This window comes from Ursus arctos, unplaced genomic scaffold (assembly GCF_023065955.2).
Source record: "Ursus arctos isolate Adak ecotype North America unplaced genomic scaffold, UrsArc2.0 scaffold_3, whole genome shotgun sequence".
Lineage (NCBI taxonomy): Eukaryota > Metazoa > Chordata > Mammalia > Carnivora > Ursidae > Ursus > Ursus arctos.
This window is the reverse complement of record NW_026622985.1, coordinates 38,219,728-38,245,030: the sequence shown is the minus strand read 5'-3', so window position 1 is coordinate 38,245,030 and position 25,303 is coordinate 38,219,728. Positions and strand designations below refer to the sequence as shown.

General features: G+C 37.2%; 1 protein-coding gene across 3 annotated transcripts in view; it reads right to left on the bottom strand.

Moving 5' to 3' along the window:
- The window catches only part of C1GALT1 (core 1 synthase, glycoprotein-N-acetylgalactosamine 3-beta-galactosyltransferase 1), a 30,307-nt gene extending 5,752 nt beyond the window's left edge, over nucleotides 1-24,555 (bottom strand). Inside the window, exons 1-3 of one of the 3 annotated variants that reach the window (XM_026506273.4) lie at nucleotides 24,330-24,555; nucleotides 6,663-6,899; nucleotides 2,630-3,297 (exon numbers count right to left, since the gene is read on the bottom strand). In XM_026506273.4, the coding sequence (XP_026362058.1) occupies nucleotides 2,630-3,297; nucleotides 6,663-6,899; nucleotides 24,330-24,336 (912 nt within the window). In that variant the 5' untranslated portion in view covers nucleotides 24,337-24,555. The other 2 variants (XM_026506291.4, XM_026506281.4) reach the window with 2 other exon arrangements.
- Nucleotides 24,556-25,303: the final 748 nt, after the last annotated feature.

Sequence of the window (25,303 nt, the reverse complement as noted above, 5' to 3'; positions counted from 1 at the left end):
TATAATTCTCATAGATTCCTAACAGTTTGTATGAGAACAGGTTTAAAAAAGACAAAAACAAGATAATAAATACAACCAAAAAAAAAAAAAAAAAAAGGAAAACATAACAAAACAAAACAAAAAACAGAACTGGCATGAGAATTAAACAGTTATAAGGTTATTTTGGTATCTAGAGAATGTTTCACCCAGGTGACTCCAACAAAACTTCAGACTCTATCTAATGTCTTTGCAAGGACCCAAGAAGAAAGATATTCTGCCAAGTTCCCAGAGAAGATTCATACCGAACATTTAATAATTCATATTTGGAAGTAGGTAGCTTACAATGCAGTAAAAAAAAAAATACCACTGTATTTTCTCTGACCTTCTCTCTGAACTTTCCTTTGAAACAAACACTGGATATGTGGGGTTTCTGGACAACCACGTAGGCACTGGAAAATTATTTGGTGCCTACTTCTTAACACCTTTAGGCAATGTAAGGATAGAAACAAATCTGAAAAGTAAAATGATAAGTCAACTTGTGATCATCAAATCAGCTCTGTTCAACAGATATATGTAAGCTACATGATGCAGTTTAAAATCTAGTAGCCACATTTAAAAAGTTTTAAAAAAAGGAATTAATTTGACTATATTTCAAATGAATAAATCCATATTATTCTTTTTTCAATATGCAATCAATATTTAAAAATTATTAATGAAATCATTCTATTTGTGTTACGTTCTTGAAATCAGGAATGTGGGGAGCTATCCTGTGCATTGTGAGATGTTTAGCATCTAGTGGGTTTACAATCTTGTGGGTTTTTACCCACTAGATGCCAGTAGCAACCTCCACCCAATGCCAGTCTCCCAGTTAACAACCAAAAATGTCTCCAGACTTTGCCAGATGTCCTCTGGGAGGCAAAAAAGCCTGCAGTTGAGAATCACTGTCCTAGATAATGATCTGAAAACACTGGCTTGTGAAGATGAGAATGCTAGCATGAAGTGTATTATTTGTATCTTAGGGACAGAGAAAAGAAGGCATAGGATACTAATGACTTGCCTACATGCATTATTAATCAATAACAGATCTGAATCTAAAAGCTGGGTTTCGTGATTCCTGGTGTCCTTCAGTCAATCACTCACTGCTTGATGCTCATAACAGTGAAGAACTGGAAACGACCTACTAAATGTGCATCAGTAGGTGAATGGATAAATTATATATGCTCATATGTTAGATTACACAGCAGCCTAAATTAATGAAGGACATACATATGTTAATGTGGATAAATTTTAATGTTCTATGAAAAGGGCAAATGTTCAAGGATAATATGGAATAATTCCATCCACTTATTCGAAAACCTACAAAACAATACTTTTTTTTTTTTTTAAAGGTTTTATTTATTTATTTGACAGAGAGAGAGAGACAGCCAGTGGGAGAGGGAATACAAGCAGGGGGAGTGGGAGAGGAAGAAGCAGGCTCCCAGCAGAGGAGCCCGATGTGGGGCTCGATCCCAGAACGCCAGGATCACGCCCTGAGCCGAAGGCAGACGCTTAATGACTGAGCCACCCAGGCACCCCTACTATATATTATTTATGGATACATAAACATGTAGGAAAAAAGATAGAAACGTACATGGTAATGATGAACATTAAATACATGATAGTGGTTAACACTGAGGAAGGAGATAAGAAAACTGGATTGGGGAGGGTACACAGGCCTCAACTGTATTTATACCTTTTTCTTTTTCAAAAAAGGAAGCAAATGTGGCAAAAGATTAATATATGGTAAAACTAGTTGGTGGGTAGAAGATATTAATTCTTCTTAAACAGCTGAGATATTTAATAAAATAATGTATCTTAGATAAAATCCTCAAGAATGAAGGCTAAGGTGTCAAATGAGAGCTAAGGCTTATTACGTGCTTACAGTATGATAGGCACTGTACTATACTGTAATCACAATAGAATGAAACAGGTGGATCAGGTCCATTTTACAAATGAGGCAATGCAGGCTCAGAAGTTGGGCAAATTCTGTCCATCCAAAGTCACTGAACTATTAAATGGGAGAAGACTTGAATCTAGATCTTTCTAAACCTCAAAGTCTTTTCATACATTGTTCCTGAAGCCCAAAAGGCTCTTCACTCAGCCTGCTCTCTAACCTCACTCAGATTTCTGTTCAGAAGTCACCTCTTAGAGATATCTTCCTTAATCACCCAAACTAGGGTACCCTACTCCAATCTGGGTCACCCTCTATCCCTTCACTTGACTTTATTTTACCTCAGGGCACTTATCACTACCTAAAATCTTATTTTATCTTTACTAGTCTGCCTGTTTACGTATGTCTCTGTATGCAGAATGTAAGGTTCATGATATACTGTTACAAGGTTCACAAGAACTGGAACTTGGCCATATTTACTGCTATATTTTTGGTCCCTGACATAGGCAATAAATAGTTGATAACCATAGCAATATTTACTGAATTACTACTGCTGACATTCATGGTCTCATCTATTTTGTTACACATTGCCACTCTATATAAAAAGAGTACAGGAGATTCTTAGTTATTGGTGCTAAAGAAACACATTATTTGCTAATTTTTTTAAGTAAACAAAAGTCAATCTAAATATTTATATAGTAATAAAGTTTCTAAACTTACCTCTACAGGAGGATAATAGTTATAATTCCAGTACCAAAAGGTTCTAGGTAGATAACCCTTGATTAAGTGGTGCTCTGGTACAAAGGGATGAAAAGTTTCTTTTCCAGTGGTATCTCTGGAATCTCCTGCTTCTACATTTATAATTTCCATGCATCTGCCCAATGCTAAGTCTTCGATGGAGGAACTATGTGTACATTTGTCTGTTTTAAATGCATCAACAAATCTCTTCAAGGCTTCTTTGCTCAGTACATATCCTGCTCCTCCACTCATGTAGCCCTGCTTTACATAGGGCTTAAATCTTCTCCCAAAGTAAATGGGTTCCTCAGGGTTGTATTTTGAGAGAAGCCATCTCAAATTATCCAGTATAACATATGTATCATCATCTGCTTTCATAAACCAATCAGCATCTTCTAAATAATGATCATGAACATACTGAAAAGCTTTAATTGTTTTCCAGTATAGTTGGTCTCTGCCTTCTCTGGTTTTTAATCCCACGGCAGGGAAGTCTTTATTTTCTTCCGAACTCATAAACAACACTTTATTACAACGCTGTGCCCATGTAGCTTTGACGTGTTTGGCCTTTTTCTCTAGATTTTGAGGCCCTGTCATAACCCAGCAAAGAATTTTAACCTTTTGATAGAGGTTTTCAGCGATGTCTGTGTTCTCATCTATTAAACAAAAAAATTTTAGAGTTATATTTACATAGATGTAAAATTCAAATAAATTATATTGAAGAAAAATCTTCTTAAACAATTTCAAAAACCCCCTCCTATTTATCTTTCTACCATTAGTAACTTAGTTGTAAGAAAGCAAAACTCAACCTAATATGACATTTTGATTTATTGGTTTCACATTAGTCTTATCCAGGAGATCCATCGCAGTTAGCAAGAATTGCCAGTATGACTTAAATTCTTACTATTTGAACTGTGGTTTGTTGACCAAACAGCATCAGCATCACTTGGGAGCTTGTTAGAAATGCAGCATCTCAGGCCCCACCCCAGACCTACTCGATTTGAATCTGCATTTTAACAAGTTCTCTTGGAGACTGGTATACATATAAAGCACAGTCTTAAGACAGTCTCTGCTTTTCACTTCATTCTACAAGGAAAGCTTCAACTGGTTCTCAACAGAACATTAACAGGAATTTCTTGCAGCTCTAAATATACTTCTGAAGGATAGGAAAGACATGCTGCTGAAGTAACAGTTCATTTTGGAGTCCACAAGAGTTAACTGTTATGAATTTATACAAGTACCCTAAGGTGGCTTTAAAAAAGGCTTTCATGATTACCCCAGTTTGAAGAAGAGTTAACGCAGAGTTGAGGTTACTTTTGACAGTAATATATTTCATTCCAAAATGCAAATCCATCAGTCAGAAACAGAACAGAACAAGCAGCAATAGTATTTCCAAGATTGTCTAGAGCAACATTTTTTCAAAGTACTCCTTTGTAAAGAAATAGGGAGCCATGATAAAGCACCATATTACTTCTTTCATTAAGGAAGTCTTGGTATACCTCCAAAAAAGTCCACTTAACTAAGCAGTGAGCTTAAATGAGTTACATCCTGGTGCAAGCTCCTTATCTGGGTGCAGACTGGTAACAAACAATTCAGACCGTCAGGCCAGGATCACATTCTCAGTATCACTGGTTTAAAGGAAGAGTCCAATTTTAAGTTTCTAGATCAGTGCTTGGTGAAGGATCAATTTTTATGTCCAATAGTTAGAGACCTATGCTTTTATAAATATGCTAAAAATGAATTACTAGAAAAATAAAACTAAAAAGAGAAATATACAAATCCTAATTCTTATTTTTTGACTTAGACAAAATTACTCTGTTAAATTACCCTGAAAGTTTCTAACTGTGCAGTTCCAATTTCAATACCTATCTAGTTGTGGACCAGCATGAGACTACAAAACCACACTTTTTGTAGTAACGCCCTAGGCACAATCCTAAGGAAGCATATCCTTAAAGTTAAGGTCAACCAGTGAGTTACAAAAGCTTACTCCTGTGAAAAATGAACTGGACGCTAAATTTCTAGTTAACTGATGGAGAGCTAATACAAGGTTGGACAAGGTTGGGCGAGGTTGGGCATGGAATTTTCAAAAGTATTCTCATGTCCCTCTGAAAAATCAATAATTCACAATTCAAAAACAGACTGAATCACCCTTCAGTCAGAGAGCATTCACATTTCATGTACTTGAGGAGCCCAATCTCCTGCCTATAGATAAACTAAATACTGGATGCACAGGGAGAATTGTAGATGCAGGAATTCTCAATGTTTCACTTTGAACAAGACAACCTTCTCCCCACTGCTGGGATCTGATAGATATTCTTTCTCCTTTTGTTGTAGGCATGTGCTGGCAAAGGAGATGAAAAGATGAGTACTACACATGTCCTGCTACAAAAGAACTCAGTCTTGAGGTGGACCTTGCATGCAAACCAGCATTTGACACATACTAAGAGAGATGCTACAATAGAGGTATGCAAAAGGGTTCAATGTGCTGCAGAAAAAGAAAGCAGTGGCTTGGGAACCTGTAGAGCAGTGAATGGGAACCTGGCTGGAACAGAGAAGGGGAGATAAAGCAAAATCAGGGAAAATAGAGATGATGCAGAAAATAGGTCTTTAAATGAGTAGAAGCTCACAATAAGAAAGGACAAAAGGTATAGTGAAGTTTGGTTGAGTGCAGGTACATGGGTATAACTGAAGCCTGAACTAGGGGAAATGAACTGAGAGAGGAAATCTGAAAAATGGTAAAGATCTAGAATGCTGGAACTTATAACGAATGGGGTTGATTGGTAAGTGAAGGAAAACACCTACCATGACTTCATAGTTTCTAGCTTAGGCAGATGTGGACCATCAGCAGGATAAGCAGGTACCTAATATAAGCGCCTGCACTGACCTGATACAGCCTACTAGTAGTAGAGAAGCATGGCACCAATCCTTTAACAATCTGGAGCAAGGCTGTAGAGCAAGTGTACAGTGATCAAACTGCTCTAAGAACAAAGAGCACCTACTCAGAGCTGAATCAGTTATATAAACACTTACACAACATGACATAATTTGTAATAGTATGCACGTGCTTGCTAGTTCATACAACTCAACCAGGATGTGGTACACTTCATCCCTCAGCCTCTGCTTGAGAGGTTGGAAAGAAGTAATTTACTACCAAAGAGATAAACAATTCTTAATGGAGGGACCCTCTGCAACCCGGAATTCCAATTGTTTTCAAGATGCTGTATTCTTTATTGTCAGATAAATCACATTTACAGAGATCTTTGAATTATGTTAATGTTTTTTCAGTGTTTGGAACCGGGCTAAGATAAAGACAGTAAAGAGTAGATGGAAACTAAAATTATGGGAATTGATAACACACAAGCAAAGAAACAGGCAAAGGACAGAAATTTGGAGAAAACCAACATTTAAATATTGGCATGTAGAGGACGCAATTGAGAATATCCAGTTAAAGGTAGGTGACCAGGAGAAAATGAAGTCATTATAACACAACCTAAGTTTCTACCTCCCTAGTTTTTAATGCCTCTTAAAACGTGAAAAGATTAGTTATATTAGTTACTGATAGAAATAGAAATTGAAAAATTATACATAAATTAAGATTTATGTATACCTCTTGAGTTTCTCCAGAACAAGACTAAGCAAAAACTAAGACCAAATCAAGACAATAGCAGAAACACCAAGGACACAGATATAAACCATGATAACAAAGTCAGACTAAATAAATATTTTTAAAAAACCTCTAATCTGAAAAGTTTTGCCTTTCCCGAATCACAGTTTCTGAACGGTCTCTATTTAAAAATAAATTCAAAATTACTATCTTACTCCCTAAATAAATCTGGGTTTTAGCAATTTCCTTCCTGAGGCAAACCAAGAGCTGTCATTAAATATTGGGAATTAAGTTCATTTTCATAAAAAAATATTGTGTATAACAAAATTCACATAAATAGCTTTTTCCAATTCTCACAACACTTACACAGACTGATAAATACTATTTCTGTTTACTCCTTAATAAAGTGAACCATACCTGTATGTTGGCTAGAATCTGCATTGAAGTTCATCTGTCCTTCTAGATGACTTTGTCCATTATCATCTGAATGCCTAGCATGAGGATCATTATGAAGAATATTAGGCTGGGTATCACCCTGTTCTCCCAACAAAATACTAAATAGCTGAGAACATAAAACAAATCCAATTGCTGATCCACAAAGGAAGGTTAAAAAATTCAGCCAAGATTTAGAGGCCATTTCCCGAAAGTGTATTTCTGTAAGAAAAAAATTAGCAGGATGTTATAATTATAAAGCAATATACATGCCATGAGTAAAAAACTTGATAATTTAAAAAAAAAACACACAAAAAAACAAGTTGATAACTTTTAGCCATATGGAAAAGTTAATTCTTTCCATATAGGAGAACATTTCTGAGAATATGTAACTTTTATCCCTTTAGTTGCTGCTAAAATACACCTTGTGGACAATTCAGTAAAATAGATGAGTAATAACTTGGAGAATCATTGTTAGGTGGGGCATGGGTAAGTAGGTCAGAATTTACACACAGAATTTCCTCTTCTGCACACCAGAATCCTCTGTGAACCCAAGCCTGCTTGCCATGTTCTTTTCCTTTTTTGCTGTCCAAATACTTAAATTTACCTTTTTTCTCTTTTATATTACACAGTGTGTATTATATATAAATAAATATACATAATATTCTGATATTATTACTATTATCATTAAACAAATGACAAAAGTGGTACAAAAATTGTGAGGACACAGAGAGTTTGTGCTCTAAAATCATTCTGTTGTCCAGAAGTGGTGAAAGTACTGGTGTTGGACCTTAAAAGACTAAGGATGTATAATGGTATAATGTAATTGCTAGTGTAATCATTAAAATAAATAGTAAAAGAATACATAACAGAAAAAATAGAAAAATAATCAAAAACAAGACAAGGAAAAAAGAGCAGCAGGAGATAAAGAATAGATGAAATAAACAGAAAATAAATAGTAATATGATTGATTTTAACACAAATATATCACCAATGATGTTAATGTAAGACTGAAAACTCTAATTAAAAGATAAAGATCGCCAGCCAGACTAGAGAAAAAAATAAACCCAACTACAAGTTACTTATAAGAGACACACATTAAATATATTCAGAAAGTTAAGAGCAAAAGGATGGAAAAAGATCAAACACTTATAAAAAGAAAGTATGCAATTAACAAAATAAATTAGTGGTTACATAGTTTATCTTCCTGATATTCACCAAGCTCTACATTTTTTATTTACATACTTTTTTGTATTAATATTTACTATAGTAAAAAATTATCTAAAAAAATACCTTCATGTGACCTTTTACTTTATCCCTTTTAATACATGTTTAATATATGTGTATTTAATGCAAATATATTTATCCTCAAATCTATAACTAAAATTGTCAGGCCACAGAACTACACCATGTTCATCTTATATCTCGGATCTCAGGCCCTCTCTTGAATAGTTATTCACGTTTGAGGATAACCCCAGGGGGAAGCCAAGATAAAGGAAAGACAGAGGTGAGCAAAGTTGCTCAGTAATACAGGAGATGTAAATTAACCCACTTACCCACATGAAACTGGCGGACACTTGTTTACTTACTTCCTTTGCTCTATCTTAACTGCATTCTAAGGTTCAGAAAGGTAGGCCTTCATGGGTGAAGAGTATATATGTCTCACTCAACTCCCCTATAAAATTTCCCAGAGGAAAAGCAGAAACAAGTTTCCCCAGTCTTGTTGCTATTTTGCCTGAGACGGGGTCTCAAATTCTCCTTTGCTACTATCCTCTTTTCCCCATTTAGATTGGTCTTTAGTGAAATCCTTATACCCAAAAGGTGTAATCTGCAATCCCAGGGAAAATATCCCTCCTGGTTTAAGTGATTCTTTTGAAACTCTAAAAACCTGAGGATTATTTGCAAATGATATAATCCGATAAAGGGTTAATATCTGACAGAAATAACTTCTACAACTCCACATCAAAAAAACCCATATAACCTGATTAAAAATGGGCAGAGGACCTGAAGAGATGTTTTTCCAAAGAAGACATATAGTCAACAGATACAAAGATGCTAAACATCATTGATCGTCAGGGAAATACAAGTCAAAACCACAATGAGAGTTCACCTCACACCTGTCAGAATGGCCAGAATAAAAAAGGCAAGAAATAACAAGTGTTGGTGAGGATGTGGAAAAAAGGAACCCTTGTACACTGTTGGTGCAGCCACTGTGGAAAATGGTATGGAGGTTCCTCAAGGAATTAAAAATAGAATTACCATATGATCCAGTAATTCCACTACTGGATATTTATCCAAAGAAAATAAAAACCACTAATACAAAAAGGTATGCGCACCCCTATGTATATTGCAGCATTATTTACAATAGCCAAGATATGAAAGCAACCCAAGTGTCCATCCACAGTCTACTTCTGCAGCATGGAGGATTTATTGTTTGTAGTAAATTAAGTGACATATTCATGGATAGGGTTTTCTTAGCTGAGGTGGCACTTTTTTAGCAACACATCCGTTCTGGGGTCAGTGGAGGAAAAACTGACTTCCTGATGTTAAAAAATTTGTTTTTAATTAAAAAAATACCTTGTGATGATGTTGGATGGCTACCATCCTCTTACCCCTCCTCCAGAGCATCCCTGTTGCTTTTACCCCATACCCTTCCAATTTCAAAGACTCTTGCCTTATGACTAAATTCCCATTTACTCCCATTTTTCTTTCTTGTTCCTGGGATAAAATAGCAATCTCCTATGGGTACAATGTACCCCAAACCTTACTCTGATTTTTGGCAAAAATCAGCACCCTCAACTCTTCAGATTCTTAATAAGACTGTTGAAGCAGGCCAGACTGGAAGACCTTGTGTAACTAAGTCGTACATTACAGGGGCTTCTAATATATTAATTAAAATTAAGTGGAGAGAAGTTGCCAATGCCAACTGCTTTCCAAACCTGATAGGTAATCAGAATCATTTCAGGAGCATTTTAAAAATATAGATTTTCAGCCTCGACAACTGAGATTTCAGATGCAAAAGAAGTGCTGGGACAACTAAAATTTATATTTTTTACTTTATTTTTTAAGGGACAGCTTTGTGTTATTCATTGTAAAAAAGAAATCAAGCAATATAGAACATGAAAAAGATAAAAATCACCCCAAATCCCATCACTCAGAAACAACTATCAATAACATTTAGTAATATCATTACAGATATGAATAACATCTTTATAAACAACATGAAAGAGAGATAATTGTGGCTAACAGTTGAGCCCTGTATTAAGCGCTTTATGTGGGTTAACTGTAAACTATAAATGAAGGACTATCAATCTCAATTTACAGACAAACTCAGACAGAAAGGTTAGTAACCTGCCCAAGGTCACACATAGCAATTTGAGTCAAGAATTCAGATTCTTAACCACTCTACTGTAGTTTTACCAGAACTGGAATGAATGTTAATCATGCTATTTTAAAGATTTAACATATTAAGTTAGATTTACTTGAATGTATAGGAAAAAAGGAAAATTAAATGAATCTAAATGAACTTTGAAAGTCAGCTAAACATTTATAATATGACTCCTCTCCTCTAAATGATCCTCCTAAAGACAAGAAAGACTTGAAAAATATAAAGCAATTGAGGCCCTTTTAAAAAACTACATATTTTAATTTTAGATAGTTCCCATTAATTTCTTGATATGAGAACTGTGGAAATCAGCACTCTCCCCCACTCAGTTTTTGTGAACTATTTTTATTCTGAAAAATTTTGCATAGTTTACATTCTATAAATTATACTGTAATTCCTATGACTGCTTAATCTTGAGTATGTATTAAATTGGATTCTATGTTCATTAATAGTCCTTTTATTACAGCTCCTTTATATGTGAGTTCTTCATTAATGTCATGTTTTTTGGCTGAATTTCAGCAAGTAATTTTTGTAATAGTGCTCGTTGGTGCTATATTCTAAATTCCTACAGGCTTGAGACTGTTTATTACTGTCTTTATATATGAAGCACAACTTGACCAAGTATAAACTCTATAAATATTGATCCATAGTCTTCTCACTCTGGTGCCAGAAAAGTCTGAGGGCAGACTGATCTTTTATCCTTGTAGATAAATGTTCCACTTCTCTCATGCTTGGTTTTTAGTCAAGCCCCCAGTCACTAATATCCTCTCATTAAGACTTGAATGCCCTTTACATGAGATCATGTCTTCCTCCAATTTTCAGGCTTTTAGAAAGTCAATGGAATTCGCAATAAAGTCCCTAAAATCTTAGGCTTTCAGTGTTTGTTTTTTGTTGTTTTTTAATTTTGGTACTTTATACTATTTCCTGCCAAAGTTGTCAGTCTACTATTTATAATTTTTTCTGGATATTCATTTGCTACATTTACATACTCATCGTGTATTTCTAACCACATTAAAATGATATGGTAGCTTTTTTTCCCTAAAAGACTTTCCTTACAAAATTGAGATGAACCTTACATAGTGATAGAGCGTATAAATGCTTACAAATATACTGTATGAGGCATTATGTTTAAAACTTGTTTTCTCTGATCCTCACAACTGTAAAACTTGATAGTAGTATCTCCATATTACAAATGAGGAAGCTGAGTTTCAGAGAAATTAAATTAACACACAGCCAACATAAGTTGAGATTCTAACTCACATTTCACTTCAAAGTTTTTTTTTCCCATTATACCACACGTGCATGTATAGTCACCCATCAACTTTCCACATCCTTCTCCCTTTCTTTCTAAAATTATCTTTAAACGGAAGATAAGAAGATATTGTTACCCGCAGATTCAAGAAGAAACCAGTTTTGCTCTAGTGATAAATCTTGAGATGTAAAGAAGATGTAAAAATGAAAATGGCTCCAAGAAAGATTGAAAATGTTAAGAGTTGCTGAGAGATCAGAACTGGTTTCAGACTAAATTTTCATAATTCTGCTCTATAACAATTCAAATGTTTCTTTATATGAATTCTAAAAAAGGCTTATTCCGTAAGATTTAATCCATATCTCTTTTTCAATACATTTTTAGCCTAAAGAAAACTCTATTACATATAATAAAATTTTATTTGCAATATTCTCTTTGAGAATATTTCTACTAACTTTGTTTCCTTACAGTTCCAGATTACTGAGCTAAGCTGCTGAACTGAGATACTACATGCAAGTTTTAAAGTTCAAAGATCATTTACTATTATGTGGCACTGTGTTAAATACTGGAAAAAGTCAAAACAAAATATCTTTCCCTGCCCTCATGGAATTTACAGTGTTGTAATTACACAGAGATACAAAAATAGCAATGAAAGAGTTTAAAAATAGAGGGACACAGCTAAAGCACTGCTAAGGAAAACTTACAGCACTAAATGCTTACATTAGAAAAGAGAAAAAGTCTCAAATCAATTGATTCCAGCTCCCACTTCAAAAACCAAGAAAAACAGCAAAATAAGCCTAAAGCAAGCAAAATGAATGAAATAAAAGAAACCAACAAAATTCAAAATAGAAAAATAGATAAAAATTAAAATTAATAAAATAAATTAATAAAATTAATAAAAGCCACTATCAAATGTCTAAAAGAATTCTCAATGCCTAAAAAAATTAACAGTATTTCTTTGGACTCATCCAATCCAAGTGTGTAATCAAATTTCCCTGTCTTCTATAATCAAATTGTCTCAATTAGTTCACATATGTCTTTTTATAGTTGGTTTGTTCCCATCAGTATTTAAACTATACCTGCATTCAGAGATAAAATTAAAAATAATCCAAGAGAACATTTTATATAATAAATAGCTATTAAACACAAAAACCAAAATGAAACACATTTCTCTATAAAAGCAAATTATCAAAGCTGACTCAAGGTATAAAAATGAATAAATAACAACAAAGGAAATAAAGAATGTTATCAAAGAGCCAGACTTCAAAAAGGTCCAAGCTTTTCTTGGATAAAATACTTACATCTTTCAAAAAACATAACTTTTATACAGGCATACCTCATTTCACTGCACTTTCCTTTACTGTGCTTTGCAGATATTGCATTTTTTTTTTTTTTTTTACAAATTTAAGGTCTGTAGTAACTCTTTGTCCAGTAAGTCCATCAGCACTATTTTTCCAACACCATGTCACTTCATTTCTCTGTATCACATTTTGGCAGTTCTCACAATATTTCAAACTTCTTCACTGTTATATTTGTTAGAGTAAACTCTGACTGGTGATCTTTGATGCTACTATTCTAACTGTTTTGGGGTCATGAACTGCATACATATAAGATGGCAAACCTTATCGATAAATATTGTGTGTGTTCTGTCTGCTCCACTGACTGGCCATTCCTCTGTCTCCCTCCCTCTCCTAAGACCACCCTATTCCCTGAGACACAACAATATTGAAATTAAGCCAATTAGTAACTCTACAATGGGCTCTTCATGTTCAAATGAAAGGACGAATCACATTTCTCACTTTAAACTAAAAGCCAGAAATGATTAAGCTTAGTGAGGAAGACAAGTTGAAAGCCACAACAGGCCAAAAACTAGGCTTCTTGCGCCCAAAAGCCAAGTTGTGTATGCAAAGGAAAAGTTCTTGAAAGAAATTAAAAGTGCTACTTCAGTAAGATAAGAAACCAAAATAGCTGATTTTGATATTGCTAATTTGGAGAGCATTTTAGTAGTCTAGATAAAATATCACACCAACCACAACATTCCCTTAAGCCAAAGCCTAATCTAGAGCAAGGTCTTAACTCTTCAATTCAACGAAGGCTGAGAGAGGTCAGGAAGTGCACAAGAAAAGTTTGAAGCTAGCAAAAGTTGGTTCATGAGGTCTAAGGGAAAGAAGCCTTCTCCATAAGACCAGAGTGTAAAGTGAAGCAGTAAGTGATGTAGGAGCTCCAAGTTATCCAGAGAAATCCATCTAAAATAATTAATGAAAGTAGCTACACTAACCAATAGATTTTCAATATAGATGAAATAGCCTTCTGCTGGAAGAAGATGCCATCCAGGACTTTGAGAACTAGATGGGAGAAATCAATGCCCAGCTTCAAAGGACAGGCTGACTCTCTCCTTAGGGGCTAATGCAGCTGGTAACTGAGTTGAAGTCATTGCTCATTTACCATTCTGAAAATGTTACAACCCTTAAGAATTACATTGCATCTACTTTGCCTGTGCTCTGAAAATGGAACAACAAAGCCTAGATGACATCATATCTGTTTACAACGTTTTTATTTAATATTTTAAGTCTATTGTTGAGACATGCTGCTCAGAAAAAAAGATTCCTTTCAAAATATTACTGCTCATTGACAATGCACCTGGTTACCCCAGAGCTCTAAAAGAGATGGACAAGATTAAAGTTGTTTTCTTGTCTCCTAAAGTAACATCCATTCTGCAGCCTATAGATCAAGGAGTAATTTTCAACTTTCAAGTCTTATTATTTAAGAAACACATTCCGGGGCGCCTGGGTGGCACAGCGGTGGGGCGTCTGCCTTCGGCTCAGGGCGTGATCCCGGCGTTGTGGGATCGAGCCCCACGTCAGGCTCCTCCGCTATGAGCCTGCTTCTTCCTCTCCCACTCCCCCTGCTTGTGTTCCCTCTCTCGCTGGCTGTCTCTATCTCTGTCAAATAAATAAATAAAATCTTTAAAAAAAAAAAAGAAAGAAACACATTCCGTGGGGGCGCCTGGGTGCTCCATTGGTTAAGTGCCTTCAACTCAGGTCATGATCTTGGGGTCCTGGGATGGAGACCCACATCAGGCTCCTTGCTCAGCAGGGATACTGCTTCTCCCTCTCCCTCTGCCCCTCCCCACTGCTCGTGTTCTCTCTCTCTCTCTAAGAAATAAAATCTTAAAAGAAAAAATGAAATACATTTCGTAAAGCTATAGCTGCCATAGACAGTGATTCCTCTGATGGAGCTGGGCAGGATAAATTAAAAACCTTCTGGAAAGGATTCAATATTCTAAATGGCATTAAGAACATTCATGATTCACAGGAAGAGGTCAAAATATCAACATGAACAGGAATTTGGAAGAAGTTGATTCCAACCCTCATGGATGACTTTGAGGGGTTTAAGACTTCAGAGGAGAAAATAACTGCAGATGTGGTAGAAACAGCAAGATAACTAGAATTAGAAATGGAGCCTGAAGATGTGACTGAATTGCTGCAATCTTAGGAAAAAACTTGAATGAATGAGGAGTTGCTTCTTAGGGTTGAGCAAAGAAAGTGGTTTCTTGAGATGAAATCTACTGGTGAAAATGCTGTGAAGACTTGAAATGGCAACAAGGTTTAGAATATTACATAAACTTAGTTAATAAAACATTGACAGGGTTTGAGAGGATTGACTTCAATTTTGAAAGAAGTTCCACTGTGGGTAAAATACAATCAAACAGTATCTATGCTACAGAGAAATCGTTCATGAAAAAATGAGGCAACAGATGTGGCAAACTTCGTTGTTGTCTTATTTTAAGAAATTGTTACAGCCACTCCAAACTTCAGCAACCACCACCTTGATCAGTCAGCAGCCATGGACATGAAGGCAAGACCCTCCACTAGCAAAAAGATTATGACTCACTGAAAGCGCAGATGATGGTTAGCATTTTTTAGCAATAAAGTATATTTTAATAAGGAAAATTAAGGTATGTACATTTTTTAAGGCATAATGCTATTGCATCCTTAATACACTACAATATAGTGTAAACATAACTTTTATATGCATGGGGAAACCACAAATTCATCTGCCTTGCTTTGTTGTGATGATATTTGCTTTACTGCAGTGGTCTGAAACTGAACTCGCAATATTTCTGTGGCATGCCTATACTACATGAATCATTCAGGAAGTTAAGTAGAACTTAACCAATTCTTCTTTTATGTAAAAGTTTGATACCAGTCTCTGACAAAGAAAGCCCAAAATATAGATAGCATTAAAAAAAAAAAAAAAAACTCAGTCCAATCTCACTTCAAAATAATACATCATCAAAGGGAATGCAGTCCAAACGCTAATGGTTATCTTAAGTTGGGTCCTCAGAAAGGAAACTGTGAAATGAGGTCTTTGTGTGAAAGCGGTTTATTAGAAAGTTTTCCCTGGGGGTGCCTGGGTGACTCAGTCAGCTAAGCATCTGCCTTTGGCTCAGGTCATGATCCCAGGGTCCTGGGATTGAGTCCCACATTGGGCCCCTTGCTCAACAGGGAACCTGCTTCTCCCTCTGTCTACTGCTTCCCCTGTTTGTGCATACTCCCCCCCCCCAAAAAAAAAAACCAAATAAATAAAATAAAATCTTAAAAAAAAAAAAAAAAAGAAAGAAAGTATTCCCTGAACAAACTTATAGGGAAGTAGGATAGGGAAGGAAAGGAAGTCATGCAAAGTTCCATGGGAGGTAATTTTAGCTCCATCCTGTAGGGTAGTTCTGGAGGCAATACAAGCTGCACCTCAGAGTTGTATTCATAGAATTAATCATTGGTTAAGGGCTGTTCTTAGGAAATAAACTTCTCAGACACTCCCATAGTTTGTACATTGGCAAAACTGGGTCTGGCAGTGTGAGGGCAGCCCAGCAACAAAGAACCTTAGGAGACAGATAACGGAAATGAATATACATTAGGAGCCTGTGAACAGAAAGAAGATACAGGCCCTTGGACAAAGCATTAGCATCATCTGCTACAGCAACTTTATGATTGGGAAAGTTAAAAATCGCTTGGTTTGGTTTTGCTCTAATGGAATCCCCAAAAGGTTCAGCAATCAATCATTCTAGTTCAATCATCGTATAGTGAAGAATACTGCACAGCCCTAACAATGTGTATAGAAACTTTAATTAGCTTTTTAGAATCTACTATAAAATATAGTCACTTAAGAATCACCAGGTATTTTAAGGAAAGCCTCTAATATGAAAGAAAAAAAACAAGAAAGTCAAATTTAAAGCAACTTGGAAGAGATGATATAATGAGATGAAAACTAAGAAAACCCCAATCATTGATATTCTGAGAGATTAAAAAATATCATGCCATTCTATTCATGAAATTAGAATAAGATAATAGCTTTAAAAAAAATTATGAGGACAAAAAGAACTCCACAACAAATTAAACTGTAAGAAAATAAAAAACCTGAATAGAACAGCCATAGGATAAAGTTAAGGAAATCACCACCAAAGTGAGCAAAACAAAAAGATAAGGTGATGGAAAATAAGAGAAAACTGATAACTAAAAATCAGTTTACAGGTGCAGATAAAAAAGAGGGGAGGAAATCAACAATCAAGTATTTCAAGGATGTTTCCAGATTGAAAGGATCCAATGATAGCTAATACTCTGAACAAAAACAGACCCACAAAGATATAGTATCATGTAATTTCTGAACAATCTGGTCAAAGAAACCATTCTGCAAGATTGCAGAGAAAGAAGCAAAGAGACAATAATTAAATGGTTTTATTTTTTTTAATTTAATTTCTAAAAAATATTTTATTTATTTACTTAGAGAGAGAAAGTGAGAGAGAGAGAGAGAGCATGAAAGAAGAGGGAGAAGCAGACTCCCTGCTGAGCAGGGAGCCTAACATCAGGCTCTATCCCAGGACCCTGGGATCATGATCTGAGCCGAAGGCAGATGCTTTACCAACTGAGCCACCCAGGTGCCCCAAGAATTAAATGGTTTTAGACTTTCAAACAGCAACACTGAAAGCTAGAAGGCAATGGATAAAATCCTTCAAAATTCTGAGGAAAAATTATTTCCAATGTAGAATTTCAGACCCAGCCAAACTATCCAAGGATCAAGTCCATACTGCTGACTTGGTACACAAGACTTGGCTCTAGTTTACCTTCCTGCTTTCTTATTTCTCATACTCCCTTACCTGCAAGGACCATTCAGTCATTCTCCAAGTCTGCCATGAACTTGCATATGGATGACTTTGGCCATTCTATTCTTTTTGCTTGGTGTGCCTTCCTCACTTTGTCTACTGGATAGATACATAACTTTTTTTTTTTTTAAGATTTTTTATTTATTCATTTGACAGAGAGACAGCCAGCGAGAGAGGGAACACAAGTACAGGGAGTGGGAGGGGAAGAAGCAGGCTCCCAGCGGAAGAGCCTGACGTGGGGCTCGATCCCAGAACGCCAGGATCATGCCCTGAGCCAAAGGCAGACGCTGAACGACTGAGCCACCCAGGCGCCCCTGGACCCACTTAAATACGGGATTTTTGAAAATTAAATAATGTGGTTAAAAATTATTCTTAATGTTGTTTGGAAAATAAATAGGAATATAACTGGGAAATTCCTGAAAGGAGTATTGCAGGTTGGAGGGTAGATTAAGCCTACCAGAGATTAAAACATATTACCTACAATAAACAATGGTATAGTAATTAGAACAATTTGATATTCAGGCCAAACAGACATATCAATTTCCCTATAAATCAGTTTAAAAAAAACATTTTTAATGCTTTTAATTAATACAACAGACATTGTGCTGAGAAACTTTCTCTACAACCATGCCGTCAGAACTAAGCTATCTGAAAGTTTATCAGAGAGACTGGAACATCCCATTCTTGCATAGATGATGGATCATTCATCAAACTGCAGCAGCCTTAATTTCCAACTCAGAGTTTCAGATAGGGCTTCCCAGACACAACATTCCACATTTATCTAACTGTGTAGTTTCTAAGGAAACAGGACTTCTGAGTTTGCTTCTCAGCCCAGGCCCGATGTTAACTAACCCCTTGACACACAGCCTTGCTGTACTTCAAACCTATCAAATATTGCTTCATTTAAATTTTGTCTAAACTCCACCCTTCTCCAAAATCCTATAATAACCCTGTCCTTTCTTTATTTAGTAAAATGCTGGCAATTCCTCTGGTATGTGGTCTTCCTCACAGCAGCAAGTTAATTAACCTTTGTCAGCCTAAAGATACATACCCCTGGTGGTCTTTACCAGACTGAAATAAAGAGTCTATTAAAAAAAAACAAGTATGTGTGGAAATTTAATACATAATATACATAGCATTTCAAATCAAGAAAAAGATGGTTTAATTCAAGTAATGATACTGAAATAATCTTTTGGGAAAAAGATGAAAATCAGCCAGCTGGATCCCTACCTTTCTCTTTCAAATTCCAAATGTTTCTAAGATTTCAATATTAAAAAAAATGAAATTATAACAAAACTAGAAGAAAATATCTTTTTACATTCTTATAACATGAATTGAGATCTTCTCAAAACTCAGAAACTATAAGAAAATTGTATGAAATTATTCATTGGTTAAACTTCCGGCAGTGGAACTGCTGGTTCAAAGATGTTTCTATATAAAATGTTAAAAAAAAATCTGTACAGCAAAAAATGTCAACAAGTATCGTAATGAAAAAGATAAAAGCTCAATCTAATATAAAAACAGATAAAGAAAATAAAGGATTTGCAGAAGAAGAAAATACAATGGTCAAGGATGTTCAAATTTCACATTAAAGTAATTCAAATGCAGAAATACTATTTTTAACCTATCATACTAGCAAAAAATGTTTAGTAACACTCAGTCATAACATGGAAGAGAAAACTGGCACTCATGCATTCTTTCCCACAATATACATACTTACTGTCTTTTGGCAGGGCAATTTGGCAATAAATTTTAAAATTTTTAAATGAGTATGACCAGACCCATCATTTCATCATCAGAAATTTCTCCTATGGACACAAACACAGAAGTCTCTGAAGATGTTCATGGCAGCCACTGCCAAAAGATGTTTTCTTGTTGATAAGGAACTAGTTAAGAAAACAAACATGGTACATGATACCACAGAATACTCTGCAGCTGTCCAAACAATGATCTATATGTGCTAATGGAGAAAATCTTTGCATATTTCGCAGTTATGACTTTTTGCTAGTAAGGTGTAGTGGCTACTTTTTAAATCAGAAAAATGTACAGAAAACAAATGAAAAAACCCAAACTGAAACCATGATAAAAAATATGGATATACAGAAAAGAGTACGTTTTCTTTCCCATTTCTCTGTGTATTTGTATCTTTTACTTTACATCAAAGAGATGATGCTGTATCTACTAATCTCTACTCCACCCTTTTCATTTATTTTCTTCCATAACGTAACTCCATTCATTAAAACTGTGTAAGATAAAATATTTATTTTTTTAAGACAAAGTACTACAGTCTGTGTAGTATAATCACATTTGGCATCTTAAATTCTTCTGTATATATAATTCTGGAAAGGTGTATATAAAGATATTTAACAAAGGCTACCTCTGGGAACTAAGACTAGGTGGCATGAGCAAAAAGGGCTTTTTTTTTTTTCATTTTATAACCTTTTAATGTTTTAATGCTTTTATCAAGTACACATTTATTATATTTTTTTGACAAAAATTAAATAAAGGTAGCTACTTCATCTATAAGGATAATCTAATAAAAACAAAGTGCACTAAAATCCCCACACTTGTTACACAAGAGGATCTCTTGATCCTTTTCAGACTTCTCGAAGTCTGACTCACACATACACTAACATTTCCACCTTGACCATAGGTATCTCAAATTCAACATGTCTAAAGTGACTCATTACCTTCCTCCCTTAATTCCCTTCCTATTCAGCTTAACTAAAATCACTGGCGATCACCTAAATTACCAATGGGTTCCTATTTCACTAGGAGCCATCTGTTTATCTGAACTAGAAATTAGAGTATCTCTAATTTTTTAACACTCCTTACTCCCCTTACCCTTGCCCCATATCCAATTACCAAATCTGACCCATTTTATTTCCTAAATGTTTTTTAATCTATCCTCTTCTCTCCATTTCTACTATTTCAGACCCTCCTCTCTCCCCTAAGCAACTACAATATTTAATCTGTCTCCCTCACTCAAGTGCTATCTCTCCTCAACTCATTTCCATTTTGTCATCAGAATGACCTATCTAAAATGAAAAGCTGACCAAGTCACTCCATGAGTCCTCCATGGAGCCCTACTGCCTATAAGACAAAAACTAAGCATCATTAATTAACATGATATATATAGATTCTCCTTGATCTAGACTCTGTCTTCCCTGGTCACCCTGGGTCTTCCCTGGTCATCCTATTCTTACCCACAGCACCTATTAACATCTAATATATTACATATTTTGCTTCCTCGTCTTGTTTATTGTCTCTCTTCTTCATCTTGTTCATTGGTTCTCAAACCTGAGTCTGCATCAGAATCGCCTGAAAGTTTTGTTAAAACAGTTTCTGAATCAAGAGGTCTGGGGGCTAGAGCCTGAAAATTTGGATTGCTAACAAGTTCCTGGATGATGCTGATGCTGCAAATCCAGGGACCACGTTTTGAGAACCAACGTTTTAGAACATACACTCCTCCAGGACAGAGATTTTGTCTACCTGTTTGCTTTCTCTCTGCAACCTGGTTCAGAGTAAGCACTGAGATAGGTAAATGACAAGTACATTTAGATGTCCCCTTCTCTGTTCCTACCACACCCCCTGATTTGGCCTGAAATATGGTGCTAAAAATTTGCTGAACACTGTAAAAGATAAATTATATGACTGTGATGGGTTAAGTTGTGTCCCCTCTCAAAAAACTGAGGTTGAAGTCTTAACCCCAGTACCTATGAATGGGATCTTATTTGGAAATAGGGTCTTTGCCGATGTAATCAAGTTTAGATGAAGTCATCAGAGTGGACCCTAATCCAATATGACTGGTGTCCTTATAAAAAAGGGAGAATGGAGTGGACTGGAGTGATAAAGCTGCAAGTCAAGGAATACCAAGGACTGCCAGTGACAGGAGAAGCTAACAGGCATCTAGGCAGATTCTCCCCTAGAACCTAGAGACCGTGGCCCTGCCAACATCTTGATTTCAGAATTCTAGCCTCCAGAACTGAGATGGTAAATTTCTGTTGTTTTAAAGCACCCAGTTTGCTGTACTTTGTTATGGCAGCCCTAGGAAACCAATAGAAGGACCAAGAATGCAAATGACTATACCAAGCCATACATAATTTCAAATTCTGCCTATTATCTGATTTCCACCAGTTTAAATGTTTTAAATACACAGCTTTAGTTGTAAACTAATCAGGTTTCCCATTTCAGAATCTCTCCAACTTAGTAAGTCTCTCCCTGCCTTCAATGTGCAAGGCAGCTCATACTACAGGGTCTAGATAACTTACTCAGGTATTTTTGGTTTCTCCTACCTTCTTACATGCTTCCCTATTTCACAAATATCCATTTATTTTTTTCCTTCAAGGGACACTTCTTATTTTCATACATTACACATTTTGGTGTATATTTTCCCCTTGGCTATTTTAATTAGTTGCAAAGTGAAAATTTAAACACACATTAGATATACATTTAAATTTAAGATAAAATACTGTCTTCTCTTTTAGAGAACAATTCTCCATTTCCCCCCCTTCTCTTTCTTCCTTCTTTAAAAGGAATGATCTTAATCCTAAAAAATTTTCGGTAAAAAAAATTTTGATATACTTTTCTTTCCTTTTTTTTTTTTTTAATTTATTTATTCAACAGAGATAGAGACAGCCAGCGAGAGAGGGAACACAAGCAGGGGGAGTGGGAGAGGAAGAAGCAGGCTCATAGCGCAGGAGTCTGATGTGGGGCTTGATCCCATAACGCCGGGATCACGCCCTGAGCCGAAGGCAGACGCCTAACCGCTGTGCCACCCAGGCGCCCCTCTTTCCATCTTGTTACAGTTTGTACACTAGTGTCTTTATTCAAATCTCAACAAATCTTCTAAAAGTAACATGGTTGTACTGGGAAGCTTAAAATTTTAAATGAATCTGAAATTAATTTTGTCAAGTTCTCCCCTTTCCATTTAACATTTGTTTATAGCTGCACTGTCACAAGAATTCTGATCAATAATTTCATATCACAGACTCTATTTTAAATTACCATGGTTTACAAGGTTTACAAGCTGTAAGATGCAATTTTTATCTTAGCACAAATCAATATACAAATAGTAAATTGCATACGCCTAAATGACAGTTTTGTATTTCTATGACTGGGTGAAAATTAATCCACTGTATGTACTACTAAAAAAGCTTGTGGTAAAATTCTAAGAATTTCTGGATATCAAATTACCTCAGAAATATAGACTAGTATAACCTATGCCAAAAAAATATATTTAAGAAAAACCTTATCTATCCTTCAATGGGTATTAACCACAAAATATTTTTAAAATTCTGAAGCCTAAATAAAAAGATACAGAAAAAGACAAATTACAGGCAAATTTAAGAGAGATATTTAATACTTCTCCACAAGTACTGAAAAACCATGCTCTTTTCCTATGAAGAATTTTAAATGAGTCATACTTTCCTTACTAAATCACTGTTTTACTTAACATATGGTGAAAAGAGTTAACTGTTTGGTAACTTGAAACTTTATATTCACTTCAAGTGCACATCAATATATGCTAAGGCTAGTGGAAAATAAGTATAATTTACTGTATACAATACTTGGAACACACAGCGTCATGTGCATAAGGTTCACTTGACCGCTAAGGGTATGGAAAGCTGTCTAAATATTTCCTAAAAATTCAGGTGTCTAAACCTACACCAAAATTAAACAAGTTGAAATGCACAACACTTTTTCCTGGCACCCAGGCGGAGCTATCTATATTCTGTGCCTAACTCTTAGTAAGTGAACATATTTCTGTCCCAATCACATTGGCCCAATTATTCACTTTAATGCGTTAAAATTCTACCATTATAACTTGTTAATTCATAATGAAGTCAGTTCATGGTTAGCATAAGAGTTTCCAATCTGAAAAGCGTTAAAAAGATATACTACAGTATCTATAACGAATTTACAGAACTAGATCATAAAGCCAATCAACTTTTCCAGAGCATGTGGTGCTTTCTTATTTAAAAAAATAAGAGAGTAAGAGCTAGGGAAGAATAAATCCCCATTCCCAAATTACGTTCTTCTTTTAAGAGTATACAATTTCTCCAAATTCAAAGCTGTATGGCCAACTTGTCAGCACCTACTACTCACAGCACATTTGCGGTGTTTGGGGGGGTGGTGGTGAGAAAAAACTCTTTTCCTCCTTCTCTACGCAGCAAGTGAGTCAAACACACCTGGCTTGCTCATTCTGCCAGAGGCAATGAAATTTAAAAAAATAAATCAGCCACAGACAAACCTGATGATCCAAGAAAGCCCCGAGGAAGTCCCCCGGCACTTGTGGAAGACGCCCACTCGCTCGGCACCTCAGGCTGCCCGGCAGCCCGGCGGCTCTCGCGGAAGGTGCCCACACCTGAGCCCTGGGTCCGAGCTCAGCCCTGGGTCTCGCCTGACCCACAGGTCTGAGGGGGGCAGGGAGGGCCGGCGGGCAGGACCTCTAAGTGGTCGGAACGCGACCCGGCGCTACCCCACGCCTCACTGCCGCCGCCCGACGGCAGGCAGCGCGCGAAGAGGAGGAGAGGGGCGCGAGGAAGAGGGGAGGGGCACCCACGGGCAGAAAGGAAGAACCCACCACGAAGAGGAGGCTACTCGTCAACAAAATAGCGGCCCGATGGGCAGACGGCCCCAATGGCAGTTCACGGAGGCGCCGGGGACAGGAGTGCCCCACGCCTCCCTCAGGAGCCCTCCAGTCCCCAGCCCCGGCGGCGACCCCGAGACACCTGTTTGGCTGCGCCCGGGTTTGGTTCCACCCTCTACGCTCCCCCAACACACACTCCGATCAGTGAGGACGAGGTGAGCCGAGACCTTGGACCCGCAGCCTGAGGGCGCCTCCGCCGGCCGTACCTGACATCAGCCGCGGCTCCCTCTCGCCCCTCCTGGGGGGCGGAGAGGGGGACGACTCGAGACCGGCAACCGTAGCTCCTCCCGGTACCCGCAGAAGTGGCTTGCGGCCGCTAGCTGGGGCCGCCCGCTGCCGCCCAGATCATTCCCTGGCGGCGGCGGCAGTAGCGGCAGCGGCGGCTGAGGCGGGCCCAGCTTAACCGTCCCTCCCCCCTCCCCCCGCCCGCTCGGTCGCTCCGCCCCTCCCCGCAGCGCGTCCAGGCCGCGGCCCGCCGACGGCGCAGCCGCCACCCAGGGGTCTCCTAGAGCTGACGTCGCCGCCACCGCACCAGCCCCAGGGAAGGGCGGAGCGAGAAGGGGGAGGATGGGGCGGGGCTATGGCGACGTGAGGACGTGGGGATTGGCCGCCAAGCTCACGCCCCGCCCTTCTGCGAAGGGGTCTGGGAAGTCGGGTCTTCTACGAGCAGTAGTCGCAACCCACTTGCGGCTTCTCGCTGTTGGCCTTCTGCTTCCTGATTCTGCTATGGGGTTTTGCATTAGCTTCCGGACCTTGAGAGAAACTAAAGCAGTGAAACTACAGGGACTGAGGCTGGAGGTACTTGAGGACCTCTGTGTGGGGGACAGGCTCTAACCCTGCAGAAGTCTTTTGGCCTCTAGCCTGCTTCCCGTTCTTTTTTCTCCTGTCCCCCACTCCCCTACCCACCCCGTACTCTCTGTAGTCAGTACTTCTCTGGCCTTAATGAAAGGAAATACAGCAAGATTAGGTATGCAAACGGGTGCTGGGTAACCAGAGACGTGAACCCGGAAGGGTTGAAAACATAGTGGTACCACAAAGCCTTTTGTATCACACGTGGTTTGGTCTGTCATTACTTCAGTGCTGTCAGGCAATAACAGGAAGAGCTTCCTTAGGGCTTTCCAAAACTCATCTTCCTTTTAGTTGGCCAAAGGACTTTGAATCAGAAAGCGTTTTGAGGGAT